The sequence below is a fragment of the Cebus imitator genome, unplaced genomic scaffold (genome assembly GCF_001604975.1).
Source record: "Cebus imitator isolate Cc_AM_T3 unplaced genomic scaffold, Cebus_imitator-1.0 Scaffold379, whole genome shotgun sequence".
Taxonomy (NCBI): domain Eukaryota; kingdom Metazoa; phylum Chordata; class Mammalia; order Primates; family Cebidae; genus Cebus; species Cebus imitator.
Genome location: NW_016107694.1, coordinates 1,198,726 through 1,217,492, shown reverse-complemented (window position 1 = coordinate 1,217,492; position 18,767 = coordinate 1,198,726). Strand labels below are relative to the sequence as shown.

At 37.5% G+C, this 18,767-nt stretch overlaps 1 protein-coding gene across 2 annotated transcripts in view; it reads left to right on the top strand.

Moving 5' to 3' along the window:
• LOC108288590 (carboxypeptidase Q) overlaps positions 1-18,767 on the top strand; it is a 318,489-nt gene that overhangs the window by 177,141 nt on the left and 122,581 nt on the right. For both annotated transcript variants that reach the window (XM_017507572.2, XM_017507571.2), the window contains exon 3: positions 1,139-1,346. In XM_017507572.2, the coding sequence (XP_017363061.1) occupies positions 1,139-1,346 (208 nt within the window). The remainder of the gene's footprint in view (positions 1-1,138; positions 1,347-18,767) is intronic.

The window sequence follows — 18,767 nt, the reverse complement described above, 5'->3', positions numbered from 1 at the left end:
CTCTTGTTACCCAGGCTGGAGTGCAATGGCGTGATCTCAGCTCACCGCAACCTCAGCCTCCCGGGTTCAGGCAATTCTCCTGCCCCAGCCTCCTGAGTAGCTGGGATTAGAGGCATGCGCCACCATGCCCAGCTAATTTTTTTTTGTAGTTTTTAGTAGAGACGGGGTTTCACCATGTTGACCAGGATGGTCTCGATCTCTTGACCTCATGATCCACTTATTTTCTTTTAGATATATTTAGCCACTGCATCTGGCCTTTGTTGCCAAATATTTTTTTCCTTGTTACTCTAACTACTCCGTCAATTTGGATCTTTTAATGGTCTGGCAAATTTTGAATGATTGCTTGGAAGATGTGAAACCTTGTTCCTTAATCAGGAAGATTTGGGTGAGTCTTATGGTATGAGAAAAGAAGGCACATCTCTTCTAACCAGCACAACAGGATTATAGCACGATTACACATCTTCAACATTTTTATTTGAAGAATAATGATGTGTTTGGTGATGAACAAATACTGTAAATTGAGAAGCATGGGAAGTTTCCACTCTTTAAGAATGTTTTCATACGAAGGAGGAAGGAAAGCTTACTTTTTTGTGGTTCTTGAGAGACGTTATATTAACCATTTGTTAAAAATTGGATTTATGAAAAGGATTGGCTTCTAAGAGTATTCTTCACAAACTGGCATCTTTTGTGTGATGTTATTGTAGGTTGTTTAGCAACATATCAAAATAGTTTTATAAAAAGATTAATATGTGTTTCATTAATCCTAAGGAGAGCTTTCTGAAATGCATTTTTAAAAATAAATAATTAACATCATTCTGTGAAATTTGTGACTTCTTAGGGTGGGAAAGAATTAAAAAAGAAGCTATCTTTTCAAACAATTTGTGATTTAATACTGGCTGGTCAAGTGAGTTGAAAAACAGTATAATTTGTATGTTACATTATTTTGAATGCCTTTTCACTCTCTTGGGAAGTTGGCTAAGCCCACAGTCTTTCTCTCATGGTAAATGGCTCTAAAACTTTGATCTTCTGAAACCAGTTTGCCAGATGTAGCAGAAAGAGCATGTGTGTGACCTTTCATGTGCCAATTCAACCCGGCTCATGGGAAACTAAATTAATCCTGCATGACTTTTATTTCTAGGCATTACAGCAGAAGTTCTGGTGGTGACCTCTTTCGATGAACTGCAGAGAAGGGCCTCAGAAGCAAGAGGGAAGATTGTTGTTTATAACCAACCTTATATCAACTACTCGAAGACGGTGCAATACCGAACACAGGGGGCGGTGGAAGCTGCCAAGGTGGGGGCTTTGGCATCTCTCATTCGATCTGTGGCCTCCTTCTCCATCTACAGGTTTGTCGTAATGTTCATTTGAAATCCTTTCAAAAGCAAGGGTTTTCCATGAAAGAAAAGCCCATATGATAAACAAACAAACCATTCAAATGAAAATACTGATTGTTCATTGAATTTCCCTCCACCCCCATTCCACATTTGATCATTTGGCCATTTGTTTGTAATATCTTCTTTGGCTTTTCTGGATTCCAAGCATCATTTGTACATAAAAAGCTTTAAAGATTTCCACATCTACACTGATCCCATTACATTCCTTATATAACTAATATATTATGTATTTTCATTGGAGGAAGAACCGAGTTCATGTCTGCATTTCATCAAAGCTTCCTAATGACTTCAGAGGAAGCCAGGCTGTTTTCCATGTTGCTAGAGAAGTGGAGAAGAAAGAGACTGGGTGACATGATGGGGGCCATCTATGGTAGTGAAGAGTTAAGGAATTAGAGGACCTTGGATACAGACTTGGCTCTGCTTCTGAACAACTGTGTGGCCTTAGGAATGTTTCTTAAACCTCTCTAAACTTCTCTAGGCCTCATAATTTTCTTCTATTAACCAGGAATGAATAATAATAAGTGTACAAAATAATTTTCAGATTAAATGAGGTCAACTTGAAAAAGATACTTAATTATCTGTAAATGATTATCTAAAAAGGTCCATATAAATGTTTGGTAATATTGTTTGAGAGTAACATAAGACTTGTCCTTTTCTTTGTAGTCTTGATTGAGGTAATGCCAAAGAACTGTATTGGCCTTCAGTCCTAGGATGAAATTCAGTATTACAGTGGATGAAAAGTCTAAAAACTGACATGTACATGTTCAGACTAGTTTAACAGCTATTATGGTAGTGTCCCACGTTAAGGATAAAATATTTGAGAAACATGGTAAAAGAAGCATAACTTTAATGTTATAGTCTGGTCTAAGATTTTTTTTAATGCAAAAATAATAGCAGATAGGGTTTATTTGGGTCTCAAGACTGGATTTTTATTATCTATTGTAAAGGGATGTTTATTCTGTACAATTGCTGTTTGGAACTGGAGACACAGCTGCTTGACCTTAATTAACACCCTACACCCCTGAAAATAAAAATTACTGGGGAGCATATGTCAGCAGCTAGGAAACCCAGTCAGAGGGGAGTTGTACAAAAGTGCAGAGAAAAGGAAAGAGACATTTTCCTTTTACAAGGATAAGATATCTTCCCAGGGGAGGAGGATGCGGCATGTTAAAACTACTTGTTAGAAGTTTTATGACTAGTTACATTGATGTCATAGTGCTAAAAATAATGTCCTTTGTGGGATCTTTCGATGTTTATGACTGGTGAAATAATGACTGGACCATATTCGTTTTGATGGTTAAGCTTCCCAGGAGGGAAGTCCTAAAATGGCTAGCTTACTTCGCATAATACCTCCATCAACCCTTGGAATAACATACTCAGCAAGCTGTGGGCATTCACCATGATTTCACTGGTCATGAGACTTAAATTATGGAGCTGGTCTGTTACTTTGTGAAACTGGGTGATTGCCAGAAACCTTTATTTAAGAACTACTACTCATAAGACTAATAAATTCCCAAATGACTTAATGCACAGTAATTTGCCAGGATTCATTGGCGTTATTTTTTTTTTCTGGCATAATGAAGACATCTGGAAACCCAAGCTACAACTTAGGAGTACCAGAAGAATTGTCCAGCAAGGGACTTCAGAATCTGTTGCTAGCTTCTAAGGTTTGAGGTTAGCATCTTGTAGTGTGTATTAAAAGGACCTTTTTCCTCATATCCCTATATCTAGACTGATTATAATGTTTTACTGGTTTTATAGCCAACCACATTTCACTGGACTCTCAACTGGTATAATTCTATTCTTTCAACATTTGTAAATACATAATAACATTGGACTTTACATAGTACTTTAGAATCTTTCACGTTACTTTATTTGCTCTGAAAAGAATTCAGTGGCCCATGCAGAAGGGTCATTATCAGTCCTATTTTTTGATAGGGAAATAAAAGTTCAGACAATTAGACACATTAACATGTATAAGTCTTGCCTCCTGAGAAATGAAAACTAAAATAAAATGTATGTCTACTTCTCGTTTACTGTTTTTAGAACTAAGTTTTCTTGATGAGTAGTTTCTATTTCTATCTCTAATTCCTCATTTTCATTCACTCTCCAGACTATTATAGCCTGGCTTTTGCTAGTACTGAAACAGGACTTGTCAGGGTCACAAATAGCTGCCTGTCAGAGTTAATGGAGATTTTTCAGGCCATCATCTTACTTCACTTCTCTGAAGTTCTCACCTCCATCGACTGCATTTTCAGCATTTCTTCTCTTTGACCTCCGTGATTTCTTTCTCGTGTTTTCTCTCTCTTGCTTGCTTGCTGTTACTCTCACTCTTGTACCCTTTCATCCTCTTCTCTATTTCTTCCCTGTATCCCTGGCTTCTCACTGTGACTATTTTACCTGAATATCCTCATCATGCATCTATAAATATGGCTCATGCTTGTGAAGATGTGACTTCAACCACAATCTACATTGTGGCAATTTCCAACCCCTACTCTTCCATCCATACCACTGCTGTGAGCTCTAGGTCTATATATTTACCTGCCAGTGGATTCTTCTTTTGGATGTTCCATAGCTATTTCAGTTTCATTTTTTTCACAATTAACCTTATCCTTTACCTTCTAAGTCACATGGTCCTTTATTCCTTTTTTCTCTTGCTGTGTCCATCATTTCTAATAGTTACAGAATCTCTTAGGTTCTGCTCTTTATCAGTCATTTCAACGATTACACATTGAACAGTTCCTTTTCCCAGCATGACTCCACATTCTAGCAGTCAGGAATCACTAATACTTCTCCCACATACCATGTTTCCTCAGAGTTTCATGACTTTGCATATGCTTTCTCCTCTGCTACCCTCCATTTCCCTTCTCACTGCCACACACTATCTTTTAAGAGTCATTGCAAGTGTTTCTTCCTCTGTGGAGCCCTCCCTGATATGCACTTGCAGCCCAGATGAGTTGCCTCTTTGTTGTATTCCCACATCGTCCTGTGCATGCTCTGTATCATAATGTCTTGGAAGTATTAATAGTTTTGGTTCGTGGTTTGGTAGAGTAGACTTACTGTTGTAACAAACAGCTTCAAATCTCAGTCACTTCACATAATAGGAGTCTCTTGCATATAATTCACATAACAGTTCCAAGGGAGTGGTCAGAATGTGGCCCTCTGCTCCTTACTGTCTGTGGCTTTATCATTTTTGAGATCCGAGTTCTCTGCAGAGTCTTCTACATTCATCTGGCAATTAAGGGGATAGAGACAGAAAGTCAATAACCTAGATGGGGGTTTTCCATGGTTATCCATTATCTAGGCCTGGATATGGCACACCTCACTTCTGCTCATATTCTCCTGGGCAGAATGCCATTCCATAGAGGCCAGGAAATTTGGTCTATCTTTACGTCCTGGTGAAAGGAAAGTGAATTTGGTGAAATACTGCCCAGTCTGCCCCAATTGGCTGTCTCCACACTAGACTGTAAGTTCCAGAAAGACATAGATTCTGTGTATTTTTTAACATCTGGGTTCCTATCATCTAGTATAATGTTTGATGCATAGTAATAACTTAGGAAATGCCTACCGAAGGAATGAATTTGTCTGAGGATATAGAGTAAAACATGGCAGGGGTCTCATAACAAACCACCTGACCCAGTTCCTAGTGCTCTCTGACCAAACTTTGTAACCTCTGTACAGTAAGTTTAAAACAACTTGAAGTTTTAGGGCACTTTGCTCTGTATTTGGAGGTAAATATTCAGTTGCCCAATATGCCACATTATACATTTTTCTGCCACAACACTTATGAACAAAGATGTTTTGAGTTGCTGATTAAGGAAAATAACTCCCTTCTCTCTGAAATGTATTTCACCCTTAGCTCTATGGGACTGGGTGTTACTGGATTTCATCTAAAAATATTATAGATGCCAGCAACACTAGAGAACATAATATATATTGTAGTTTGTTGCCGTTTGGATTCTGTTTGAGAATCCCCTGGAGGGCAGTTTGATTTGACCAGTTTGATTGGACACTTTTCAGTGCAGTCATCAATATCAGCTGTTCTGGATCTGCAGCGGTCACATGGTTACGTGACAGATGTCCTAAAAAATGTCCATTGCTTGTTGCCAGCATCGTCTCCAGGTTTGTTATTGTTATTCTGTGTATTGCCGTTATTGGTGTTCTTGGGCTCAACTTCAAGGAGAAGATCTTTCCTTTATTAATGCTTTTCTAATGATGCTTCTTTCCTTGACCATTTTCAACTGAGACCCCCCCCCCCGTTAGAGCTTAAAAGTTTTTCTGAAGGTAAAATAGCTTTCTTTGCCTTTGTCATGGGAAAATATTTTAAGAATAAGTACAATTAATTAGAGATTTAATTCCCACAAAGGAAAGCTTCTCTACAGAACTATTTGTCTTATATTATTTCTCAAATTTATCATATTGTTTAGTATATATTTCTTGAGAGCTTACAGTTGCTCAGAAATTTCCAAGTACTAGTATTACTAAGGTGAATTCCATATTTTCTTTGTCCTCAAGAAATATTTTATGTAGCCAAAAGAGAAGGGAGTAAAACATATAAGTGATTAGTGTTATTTGTTTTATAGTTGGTGCCAACTGAATCATTGGGGGAAAGGGATAAAGGAAGGAAATTACTATTTATTAATCATCTACTTTGCATTATTCTAAAGGGTTAAAGAGTTTGTCTCAATTAATTCTTTATGTAACCCAATAGAAGTAGATACTGTTTTGGTATCTCTTTTACTGAAGGAGAGACAGATTCAGAATGATTAACCACTTATGCTACATATCTATTGAAAGAACTAGGATTCAAATTTAGCCTCTGGCTCTAATTTCCATGCTGTTAGATTGCACCAAGCAACCTGGAGAGCTAATGCTATAGGAATCTAGAGAAGATAACAGAATTCTGATTGGGGCTGGTTGCACTGACAGTGTGGATTTGGGGTGTGTTCAATAAAAAGCAGAATTGACCAAGAGAAGGGAGGTGGGAAGACTTTCTGTAACTATCAAAAATAAAAAGCAAGGTGAGAGTGCTTGATATATTTGGGTAAAACACAAGTAGATCAGTTTAGCTGGAGCCAGGCCTCCTAGGGGATCAGAGAAATGCAGTTTTGGTTTGAAAGGAAGAGACCAGGCTTGAAGAATTCAGAGTACTGGATTGGGAAGTTTTAAGTTTAATGTGGAGGAAATGGAGAACCATGGAATGTGTTAGAGATATGGAGTGAATTTTAGAGCAGTGGTTCTCAAAGTAGGGTCCCTGGAGTAGCATCATCAACCTGCCTAGGAGCTTATTGATGTGCAATTTATTAGGTCCCACCTAATACCCATTAGAACTGAAAAACTAGGGTTGGGGTCCAGCAACCTGGCTTAACAAGCATTCCAGGTGATTCTGATACATATTAAAGTTTAAGAACTACTGTTTTAGAAAGATCAATTTGGCTGTTGTCAATAGCATGCATTGGAGAGGGAAGGACAGGATACTTCTCTAATAATGCAGATGTGAAGTAATGTGTGCATAGATGGTGGCAATTGGAATGGAAAGAATTCAGCAGGGGGCATAGTATGAAAACATTAGAACTTGGGAATTGATTGCATTCAAAGGGGGAACGAGTAGGGGTCCAAGTTGATAGGCAAGGATAAAAATCTATGGGATGAATCTGTGTTTAGTTCAGCCCCAAATTTAAAAATCGTAAGTTTCACATAACAATAAGGATTTATAGGTTTTAGAGAAAAACCAGATTTGGTGATATATCTTGTATGTTCCGCTGGGCAAACATCAGCTGAGGAGATTAGCCACCAAGTCCTTTTTGTTGATGGGATGTGTCCCTTCTTATCTGCCAAATTTCCCCACCTTCTTTTATATACTTTATTCATCTATGTTGCCTGTTTGAGTCCTGTAGATATTTGAGCTGACGATCCCTGCTGTAAGGAACCCAGCTTAGGGACAGGAGAATAAGAAATGTAGGGGTCAGGTAGGGGAGCTGGCTTGGAGGGAAACTGGCCAGTTTGGTTTCTAGACATTTTGAGTCTGAGGTAACTGTAAGATAGTACTGTTAATCTGGTCTTTATATTTTGCAAGAAAAACAGTTCGGCATTTCCAGTTCTCTGTTGTCCACTTTTTAGCTCACCCACAGCAGTTTAAAATTCTAGCCTGGCTTTCTTGCAATGCAGTATACCTTGGGACTTCTGCCTCCTGCTTTCTCAGTAATCTAGCTGAAGAATGCAAAGTAAATTTTATATTAGCCGAAGTAAAATGTAATTCAAAAGGTAACTCTACTGAGGCCAAATTGTCTGTTGTATTCCCATTGCCACATATACATTGGATTCCAAGTTATTTTCTCCATTGCCCCCCATAGTTGACCACAGACTGCAACTTTTATTTTTTATTTTTCTGCCCCACCCCAGACTGCAACTTTTAATCAGCTAAGGAAGCAAAAGACTCTCCCTTCACTTTAGTGTGAAAATTGCATCACCACACTGGGTATGAACTCATTAAGGTGGGAATAAGTTGTTGATAAAGCTTGGCTTTGGAAATACTGATGGCTGACGTTTTATGTCACTTGGCCTTTGTGTACTGTATTGACAGAGTATAGTGAGGAGGAGGAAGAGGAGCAATTCAGTTTGAAGATGACTAAGAGCTGATTAAACATTCAAGTGGGGAGAGAGCTGAGTGAATTCAGGTGATGTTTATGGAGTGTCAGAGAGGGAGAGTGCTCTACCATCTGGTGAGAGAGACGTGAAAAGTATATTAATCAATCTCTATAATGATAATTAATACAGAGTTGATAAATGACATAATTGAAGCAATGGTTGGGCTACATCACAGAGTTAAATAGCTTCAAAGAGGGCGCTGATTAAAGCCATTACAATTTATAAAACATTCTTCATTTTAAGAAAGCATCTTGATGAGATTTCACATGAACATTTTGTAATCAGAGGGCCAGCTTAAAACACTCAGAGCAGAGGTGAAACGTCTTAAGAGGTCTGCTTTGGATGATTTTTGAAAGCCAGTTATTCCCGGGGAATTAAAAAAGCTTGCTTTCTCAACCCCCTTTGTTTTTTAATGAGAAAAAAATAATGCTGGATTCTTCACCTTTAGATAGTCTTAGATTTTTGATGTCCTGGTGGTTTGGTTCTTCAGCATGACCTTAGGATAATTAGCTATCAAGCTTGATTTAAATTGTTTTGAAATATCATTGCAATTTGGGGGGCATATGTGCCTGCTGGTGAAAAATAAGGAAAATACCATTGGGACTCAAAAACAGTACAAGTGATCCACCTCGATTAGTAGGCTCTTTTCCTCCCTTATATGGTTTTTGCTTAATTCACTCTGAGGCCCGTAATAGATGCACACTAATCAAGCAGAATGCCAATTCTCATCATTTATGCAGGTGGAGGGCCACTGTGCTCTCAAGGGGGAAACCAGAGAAGACCCACAATGAACACTGCATTTTTTCTTCTCATCATCCTTTTCTTTTTCCCCTTTCTGATTTTTGAAAGGCAGATTCTTTGTTTGGAAAGCCTTTGTTAGAAATTCCAAAATGTTCTTTAATCACTGAATTCTTATTATTGCCTCAGGTAGCATGACAGGCATACTTCCTCATAATGGATAGAGCCAGGCAATGAATTTTGGAGCCTGCACTCTGGAGTCTCCATGCCTGCGTCTTTATTCAGCCTGCTTGCCAGATGTGTGACATTGGTGCCTCAGTTTCATCTGTAAAATGGGGAAAATGGTCATATCTTCTTCCTGGAGTTTCGTGGGGTTTAAAGGCAATAATGTTATTAAGGCCTGACACAGTAAGTTTTAAGTACATGTAAAGTTGCTATTATTATACAGTCTTGTTAACTACTGACTGGTTATAGTTACCTAATGAAAAGAAGAAAGGGAGGGAAGCAGGTAATCAGGGAGGGATGAGGGGAGGAAGAAAAGGAAGGAAAGAAGAGAAGGAAAAAAGTAAGAAGAGCTTAGTTTAGCTAATGTCACTGTTGTAATTGGTGGATTATAATTGAAGCCGTCTGATTGGGAGACAAGCCCTATGCCATTTACATCTCTTTCTGTTCAGTTTGTCCAAACTCTGCTAAGGTTATGTATTTACTAGTCTGTCTCCCTTTCTGAATTGGCAGTTCTCTTGGAGACAGACTGTATATCATACTCATCTGGGTATCCCCAGGGCTATGTTCCATGCCTGGCACACAGTAGTGCTGGAATAAAGAAAGAAAGAACTAGAAGCAGCTGATCCTTTTCTCTAACATGTAAATTCAAGGTGTCACCATTTCACATTCATAGACATTGAATAATAATGTAGATGAGGTGACTAACCTTTTGAATTGCTACTTATCAAAAATGGAATCTCTGGAATCTGAGAGGAGACTATACAGTTATGTAAATTTCAGTAAAGTATTGCAAACTGCATATTACTATGGTGCTTTGTGGGGCTGCTATAATTAATGGTCTGTTTGCATTTCTAGCATCATTTTTCATCTGCTTATAACCTTGATACAAAAATTTATTCTTGGCTGCTATTTTGTATTCATAATTGTAAAATAGATATAAATGTTAACCTTCTGTTTTCCAGCTTTTTTATTTATCAAAAGCACAGCTCATTGTGGCATGTTTTTCAGAATCTCTAGAGGCAAAAAGAAATGAATGCATTTTGAATTCAGGCTTCAGGATTACGGCAATGTTGTTTGCTTACGCACTTCCCTTTGAAAAATGTGTAATATAGCATATGAACCAAAGGAATCCTGAGAAACTTTTTCCAGCCAATCTTTTACTATTCCTTATGCCTTTTTTGCTCCCTCCCTGTTCTTCCCTCCCTCTGTCCTCAGTTCAAGATGACTCTTAAAGTCTTCTTGCATCCATCCAAATGACCTTTTGGCCTCTTTAGGTGCATGGAGAAAGTACCAGCCAAAAGGTATTTGTTGGAGTCTATCAAAGGTAACAATACATAGAGTGGGATTCAAAATCAGACAGGCTGGATTCTAATGCTGGCTCTGCCATTTAGGTGCTATGTGACCTTGCCTACATTAAACAACCACTGTGAGCCTGTTTTCTCATCTGTAACATGTGGAGAACAATGTTTACCTCATAGAGTTGTTGAGAGAATTAAATGAAATCCAAGCCCTTGACACAGACTGAAACATGGAAAGTGATGGATGAAATGTAACTGACATCTTATCTTGATCATGGTCATTATTATCATTGTCATCATTAGATAATGATGGGACTAAGCTAGGTAGGTTGACATGAGCTGACTTATCTTAAAAGGCACAAGCTCTAGGTAGAGCTCTTTTCAGTGTTCAAAGACTCCAGAGACTTGGGTTCCATTTATATCCCGATTTCAGGAGCACACTCCCCTTAGTCTCCCTCAGTTGTTGACTAAAAACTATGCCCCTTGTCTTTTCCATTCTCTCTGGCCTCATGTTAAATGCATGATGTTGTTCTTGCAAGCAGTACCAAAGTTGTGGTGGCCCAAATTGGTAACTGGTGGCCAGCTTACCCAAGATGCAGCGAGTGTTATATTTTAAACAATATCCAAGATATTTTCCACCTTGGGACCTTTGCACTCACTGTCACCTTTGTCTGGAATGCTCTTTCCCTAGCTTTGTGTATGGCTGACTCCCTTTCAATCTTTACATTTCAATGGAAAGGCCCTTTTTGTGAAAAGCCTTTCCTGACTATACACTCTCCCTTAAACTCTCTCACACAGAATCTACTCTGTATGCTAAGAACCCTAATAATATTTGGTAATTTCTTTCTGTCTACCTACCTACATATCTAGTTTTCAGCATGCACTTCTGCATGAAAATATAACTTGCATGAGGACTGGAACTGTGTCCTTCGTGTACCCCATTGTATTCTCAGTACCTAGGACATTGCTGGCACATGGCAGGTACTTAAGAGATATTTACTGAATAAATAGCTATTTTAAAAATTATCTAAGATAATAGAGAACCAATTAAACAGTTACATATTATATCATAGGTATTTTTCTGAAGCCACATTCTAAAGCATCACAGATTTTTTTTCTTAACGTTTTTTTGTTTTGTTTTGAGACAAGGTCTTGCTCTGTTGACCAGGCTGGAGTACAGTGGCACGATCATGGCTCACTGCATCCTTCACCTCCTGGGACCACAGGCACAAGCCATATGCCTGGCTATTTTTGTAAAAAATGTTTTATTAGAGATTTTTGTGGAAAAAAATAAATCTATAGTAAGACTAAAAGACATACTCTTTTGAGATCAGACAAGATCTCAGTGTGGTATGGCCGTAGATGTGACTCATATACTCTTTATGAGAAATTACCTAACTTTTTTTTTTTTTTTTTGAGATGGAGTTTTGCTCTTATTGCCCAGGCAGGAGTGCAATGGCACAATCTCGGCTCACTGCAACCTCCATCTCCTGGGTTCAAGCGATTCTCCTGCCTCAGCCTCCCGAGTAGCTGGGATTACAGACGTGCGCCACTATGCCCAGCTAATTTTGTATTTTTAGCAGAGATGAGGTTTCTCTGTGTTGCTCAGGCTGGTCTCAAACTCCCGACCTCAGGTGATCCGCTCACCTCAGCCTCCCAAAATACTAGGATTACAGGCGTGAGCCACTGTGCCTAGCCTTCTAACTTTTTTTTAAAGAAGTTGTACCATTTTATACTTTTAGCAGTCATGTGTGACACTTCAGGCTGCTCCACATTCTTGCCAAAATTTGGTGGTGTTAATCTTTTTAATTTTAGACTTTCTGAGGTATGTATTCTCACTGAAGTTTTGATTTACATCTCCCTGATTTTTTAATCTCTCTTTGTGAAAAGTCTCCTCCAGACTTTTGCCCATTTATATATATATATATATTTAAATTATTGAGTTGTAGGAGTTATTGATATAATTTAAATACAGGTCTGTAGTCAGATATATTTTTTGCAAGTATTTTCTCCCAGCTGATGTCTTGCCCATTGTTTTGTGTAATAGAATCTTTGCTTAATAGTGATTTTTGATGAGTAGAAGTTTTAAATTTTGAAGTCTAATTTATCTATTTTTAGTTGCTTTCTTTCATATGCCTTCATCTACATTCATTACTTAATATTTTGCCACATTTGCGCTTGCGCGCGCTCTCTCTCTGTTTCTGGATCATTTGAAAGTAAGATTGTTATAACCCTGACAACATTTCACCCATAAATATATAAGCATGTATTTTATAAGAGCAAGGGTCACCTCTAACATAATTGTGATATCATTGTCATGCTCACAACATTTAGCATTGTTATAGAAATGTTATATAATTTAAAATTCATCCATATTCAGATTTTCCCAGTAATTTCCCTCAATAATGTTGCTGATCTTTTCTTTCTGAATTCCATAATCCAATCGAGGACGTACATTACATTTAGTTGTCATGAAGCTTTAGTCTCCTTAAATCTAGAATTGCTCCCTAGTCTTTTTTAGTATTTTATGACACATTTTCAAAGAATATAGGGGAGCTGTTTTGCATGATGCCCCTCAGCTTGGAGTTGTTCCTCATTATTAGATTCAGGTTAAATATATTTGGCAAGGGTTCTATATGATAATATCATGTCCCTCATTGCATCACATAAGGAAGCAATGTCACTTTTCCTTATTGGTGAGGCCAAATTTGACATCTTGTGTTAGGCATTATCTCTGGATTTCTTTCCTATACAAAGGTAGCATTCCACCTTTGTATAGGAAATACATTGTGATTATGGTGAGATGCTTTTGAGACTTTGTGAATCTTAAGTTCTTCAACAAAATTTCATCCAATGAGATTTTAACATCTGTTGACAAGATCACTGCCTAAATCCATCACTGTATTGGAAGTTGCAAATGTTTTTCTAATTCAGTTATTCCTGTTACATTTATTTGCTGTGTGCTTTTGTAATAAAGAACATCTGCCTCCTTTTCCTCCTTTCTGTTTCTGATGATCCCTTCATGGGTTTAAAAAAAAAAAGTATGTGATAAAATTCATTACTGTCATCATTCTTTTTGATAAAGCATCAAAACTTTCAAAGTAATTAATGTAAGAGTTAGCATTATATGATAAGCTTGAATATTTGCAGCACTGGAAGGAATACTCTTTTTATTCTCTCAAAGTTATCCAGACTACCACAGATAAGCCAACTAATTAGGAGTGTGTAATCAATATCATTTCCTCTGAACTTTTTCATTAACAGCATGAACTTTGGGGTAATAATCCTGAAGTTATTTTTAGTTTACCATTGCCAATATATAGAATATGCAAATGAAGATCCTTCATTCCATACATAATTGCTGTTAATTGTTAAGCGAGCAAATCTCAGGTTCAACAATTGCTTCTGAGTTTCTCCAGACTTATTATTTTTTAAATTATGCAGTTCTTGAGGAGTATGGAAAGAGTGTTTTTTTTTTTTTTTTTTTTGCAAGATAAATAAATATCTCAATAGGGGCTTGCAGAGGCCACAAGGATGTGTCTTTAGGATGAGTTTACCTCATATCTGTATAGTATAGAGAACTATAAATTATCCACCCACTCCAACCTTTCCATGTCATCAGTGGTTATGAAGGGGCAACCAGCCTGGGTGTCAACAGTAATAGTTTAATAGCTCAATGAATGTCTGAGGCCTCACTGGTTACTGCTCCATAGAGTAAATATCTGACATCTAAGACAAGAATTTAATTTTTAACTTTTTCAACTTAATTTTATTCAGTAAATATTTATTAAGTGTCTTCTATATTTCAAGCCAGGAGAAGACCCAAGTTTTGTATATAATTTGAGGGCCTCTTTAAGAAAAATAATACAAAGTTAAATTTACAAATTTAGATACAAAATGAACATTTATTTAGAATAGGGAAGAAATTATGACAATTTATAAATTTAAGAGAGCCACCAAATACTACAAACATGACAAAATTCAGAAAAATATCTTGTTTTGATTAAATAACTACCTGTCAATCTGCTGTACTTTGCATTTTTTGTTTGCACATTCTTTGATTGCTCTTTGTATGACAGTGCTTTTGTGTTATAGTTTCTAAAGCAAGAATAAAAAAGGAATTCAATCTTTTCTCTAGTATGGTTGATCATAATTTAGTTTTTATTACTGATAGTTTGGAAAAGTTTATTTCAACTTTATAGCTTTTTGTTGTTAGTATCATATACATTTTTAGAATTGTCAGATTTTGGGAAAATGTTATCAAGTTTTGTTCATGTATGAGCTATAAGATTTCAGGACATTTTAAGTTTTCTTGTATAGTGACAATGAATGAACATCATTCCATTTAGCTTGTGGTCTAGATCCTCTTTTTAAGTGACATTTTATTAATCTCTGCTATCTTTGTATTTGTCAGCATTTTGTGTCAAACCAACAAGAAATTTCAATCTTTTCCCAAGGTAATTTACTTTTTCATTATTGGACTTCTTAAATGATCTATGAGACTACTCATCACAAGTATTGAAAGTATGTCTCTTTCTGTCAATAAATTATAGTTTTGTATGGCTTTTGTCTTGGAATGCCATACTTCGTCAGCTTAAGATGTGGTGTATATTTTAACACGTAATCCAATATGTTGACACAAAACTGACTTCATACATAGCTGCATTTTCTCTTTGAGCTCTACAAACACAGGAATTTTGATAAATTCTATTTTGCATGACTTTCTTAAAAAATATAAAATTAGAGGGTGTGTTCACAATAGCATACTCTGAATTACTGAACTTGTTCTTGATAGGAGAGAAATTCCATTTTAAGTAGGAATTAATGAGGATTGGATGCCTCAACTGCAGCTCTGCATACCTGATAACTGGAAGCATTTTCCAGTGACTGGCATCTGGATCTCCACCACTGTCTCCATGCTTTCACTGCTAGGTATTGTAGGATGCATTCTTGTTACAATATGACTTCTGGCCCTGGGTCTTTGTATTATGATACCAGTAGTCCAGGGACAATTCCTGTGCCAGGATGGAACCAGCTATGAATGATCTAAGCACATCCCTGTAAACCCAAGCCAGTGTATCTCCAAGTTACCTTTCTCCTAGCTGGATCCTCAATGCCTGTAGTCAATCCAGTGCTGCTTCATATGTCGGGAAGTATGATAGGAAGTCGGAGTGTATGAAAAGATTTCATACCTGTGAAGTGCATGGATTGGTACAGCCTTCCTAGTGAAGCATCCGTAGATGTTAGCTGATAACATCCTCATCCTCGTCCTCCCCACCATCACTTCTAAATGTTTCAGTGGCCTGTTCCAGTTTTGGTGATTTGGTACTTGGAATTCTTTATAAGCACTTTCTTTCTATATGGACTTCCTTTCATTTTTAGAACCCAGATTTTTAAAATGTTCAAGCTGAATGAACCCTTATACATTTGCTCTATTCCTTCATTTTATAAATGAGGAGCTTGGGGCTGAAGGTCATTCAGCTAAGTAGAAGAACAAGGACCCTTTTTTTTTTTTTTTTTTTTTTTTTTTTTTTTTTTTTTTTTTCTATGTGCCATCTTTTTTTTTTTTTAAGTCTCCATCACATCAGACTACACGCAGCCTTCCAGGATTAAAATAAGTTAATTAGGCATGCATTGATTTAATCTCTGTAGGTACCCCCTACCCCAATTGATATTTTTAGGAGATAGAATATTCAATGTACTCCCCAAATGCTGCCTAATTGTGTTTTTTTTGTTTTTGTTTTTTTGGTTTTTTGCTGATTTTGATAGGGCTTTTAGCAGAGTGAACTGTTTCATGGTTACTGTCACAGGAAATGGAAACTTGCCTTGTGAAAAGGTAAGCTTTCCATGGGTTTTGAGTATTCCTTTCCTCAGCAGGGGAAGGGCCTGTATGTTAGTGTTCGCTGCCTAGCCTTCCTCTGGGGCTTGGTTTTTAATCTCCAGGGAGGCAAGGCTGACAAAATGTCATCTGTTTGCCTACTAAGGAAAGAAGCTGTGAAATAGATCTTCATTGCTTACGTGCCTTAAGTTTCTTAGTTCCAGCTGTATCCATAACACCAGGGTGTATTTAAAATACTGCTCATTGCAATCCATCTGAAAAGGGATTCTGATGCTGGTAAATAATCCAAAAAGGCATTAAGGTGTTATGCCGATTTTTATCCTAATTGGATTTATTCCCTTTAGAAAACTTAAATTTATGTATGCATGTACATATATTGCCCTTTACTGATCTGGCTTTTTCTGCTGTAAGTCATAGGAACCTTTTAATTCAGAGAGGGGAAGAAAAAAGAGCTAGCATATATTCAATAGCTTTTATGTTTTGGGTGCTTCATAAATATCACCTCAATTGGACCCTTACAAGAACTTTGGGATGCAGGGATGTAGACACATTTTACATCTGAGTAACTTGATCAAGACATTTTGAAAAAGAGGTTTTTGATTATCTCTTTTTCAATTTAAGAGAGTCTTGAGATAACTAAACCAGAAATGAAAAAAAAAATGTAGATAAGTCCCTTTGTAAGGTCATATTAGTAAAGGTTGCAAAAGAGACCAAACAGCGTGTTTCAATTGAGAAGACATTGGAGTATCTTGGTTCATTTGTGCTGCTGTAACAGAATACCTCAGACTGGGTAATTTATAAAGAACAGAAGTTTATTTCTCACAGTCTGGATCCTGGGAGGTCCAAGATCAAAGCACTGGCAGTTTCTGTTGTCTGGTAAGGGCTGTTCTCTGCTGCCAAGATGGCACTTGTCACTACATCCTCCAGAGAGGAGGAACACAGTATCCTCACGTGGCAGACGAGCAGAGGGACAAGTGAACCAAATCTCTTTCAGTGAAACCTCTTTTATAAGGGCCTTAATCCCATTTATGAGGGGAGGAGCCCTCATGGCCTAATCACCTGTTAAAGGCCCCACCTCTTAATAGCATCACATTGGCCATTATAAGTGTCAATGCCTGAATTTTGGAGGGGATACTTTCAAACCATAGAATAAAGAAAGTGGAAGGAGGAAAACTGCAAACAAATGTACTAACACCAGCATTAATGACATTAAATGGATCTGAAGGGGACTCGACAGTCTTGGGCCTTTTGTTTTGGAAGATGGATTTTTGAAAGTCATCTTTTATTGTATTCCTGTGAAGCCCATTTGTTCCCTATCTTTTTCTCTTGTCCCCCTCTTCATTCTCTATTTAGTATCTTCCTGTGGCAAATAGCAGTTACTAAATTCGGTTCTCTGTTATCTTCCAACTCGAAAGGCAAAGGCACAGGCAGTACCCTCCTGGTAATTATTTATGACATTTCTCCTTCCAGAGATTTGCCCTATGGCAGCTTCAATCCATTACCATCACTTTTTAATTTTTATTTTTTGCCTATATTGGCAGCTTCCCAAGACTTCGGGAGGAAAAAGCAGATCTGCAGATATGCAAACCTCAAAATCAAGACTTGCTTAATGAAATCACTCCACCACTTGCCCTTGCCTGTTACTGAATCCTGTTCCAGCTGGGATGGAAAAAACGCATTGGTCATACTGTCAAAAGCAGATCACATTTCTCCACTGCTATTTCCTTCCTTCTTAACTAAAAACAAACAAAACACCACAGACAACAAATAGACCAAAAAAAAAAAAAAAAAGATACTAGGTGAGAGTGATAGTAATTTGTACTATTTGCAAATTTTGTGTGTTCAATCATATTTCTCTTAGCAAATGTGATTGGAAGTGGTGCTTTTCCTTTCTTCCCCACCTTCCAGTGTTAAATTTATAAGTGAACGTAAAAAAACACTGATACTCCAAGAAAGAGCTCTTTCTGCTCTGCACACATCCCGTCTTGCCCTCTTCCTTGCTCCTGCTCACCTCTCTCTTTCTGCCTCCTTACTTCCTTCAGTTTAGAGCTTAGAGAAGCCTTTCACTCTTCTTTTGACAGGTGTCAGACAGTATGAGCTCATTTAAACTGAACTGTCTGGGGGAAACTAAATTTGTTCAGGAGAATAGCAATTTGGGTGACAAGCACCAGGACATACCAGATGGCATGGCTGGAGAAATTCTTATCAGGCTCCCAGCTCACGTTCCAGGTGGCCTCTCTGTCTCTCTCCTCTATTCTTATTTGTTCATGTTTGACCCAAATGGAAACCTTGAAATGCAAATATATTTCTTCTTGGAAGTTTCCAAGTAAGAAAGGTGATAGTGGCTCAAATTAAGATGCTTACATGCCCCTAAAAGAATAGCCAGTACTTATTATTTATGCATTTTATTACTGATGCTTCCCAGACCCATTTGGACACATATTTGAAGAAGTCTTAATTGTGATCCCTAAACTGATTGTGTAATTCTAGTTGTTTAATAAACAACTGTTACCTACGCTGCAGAATATTTGATGTTCTTGCCAAGATGTGAATGGAAGTGTTCTTAAACGTTCTTCCTCTGTTGCCATACAGTTTGACTGATTTTGTTGGCTCTCACTTTCCAGA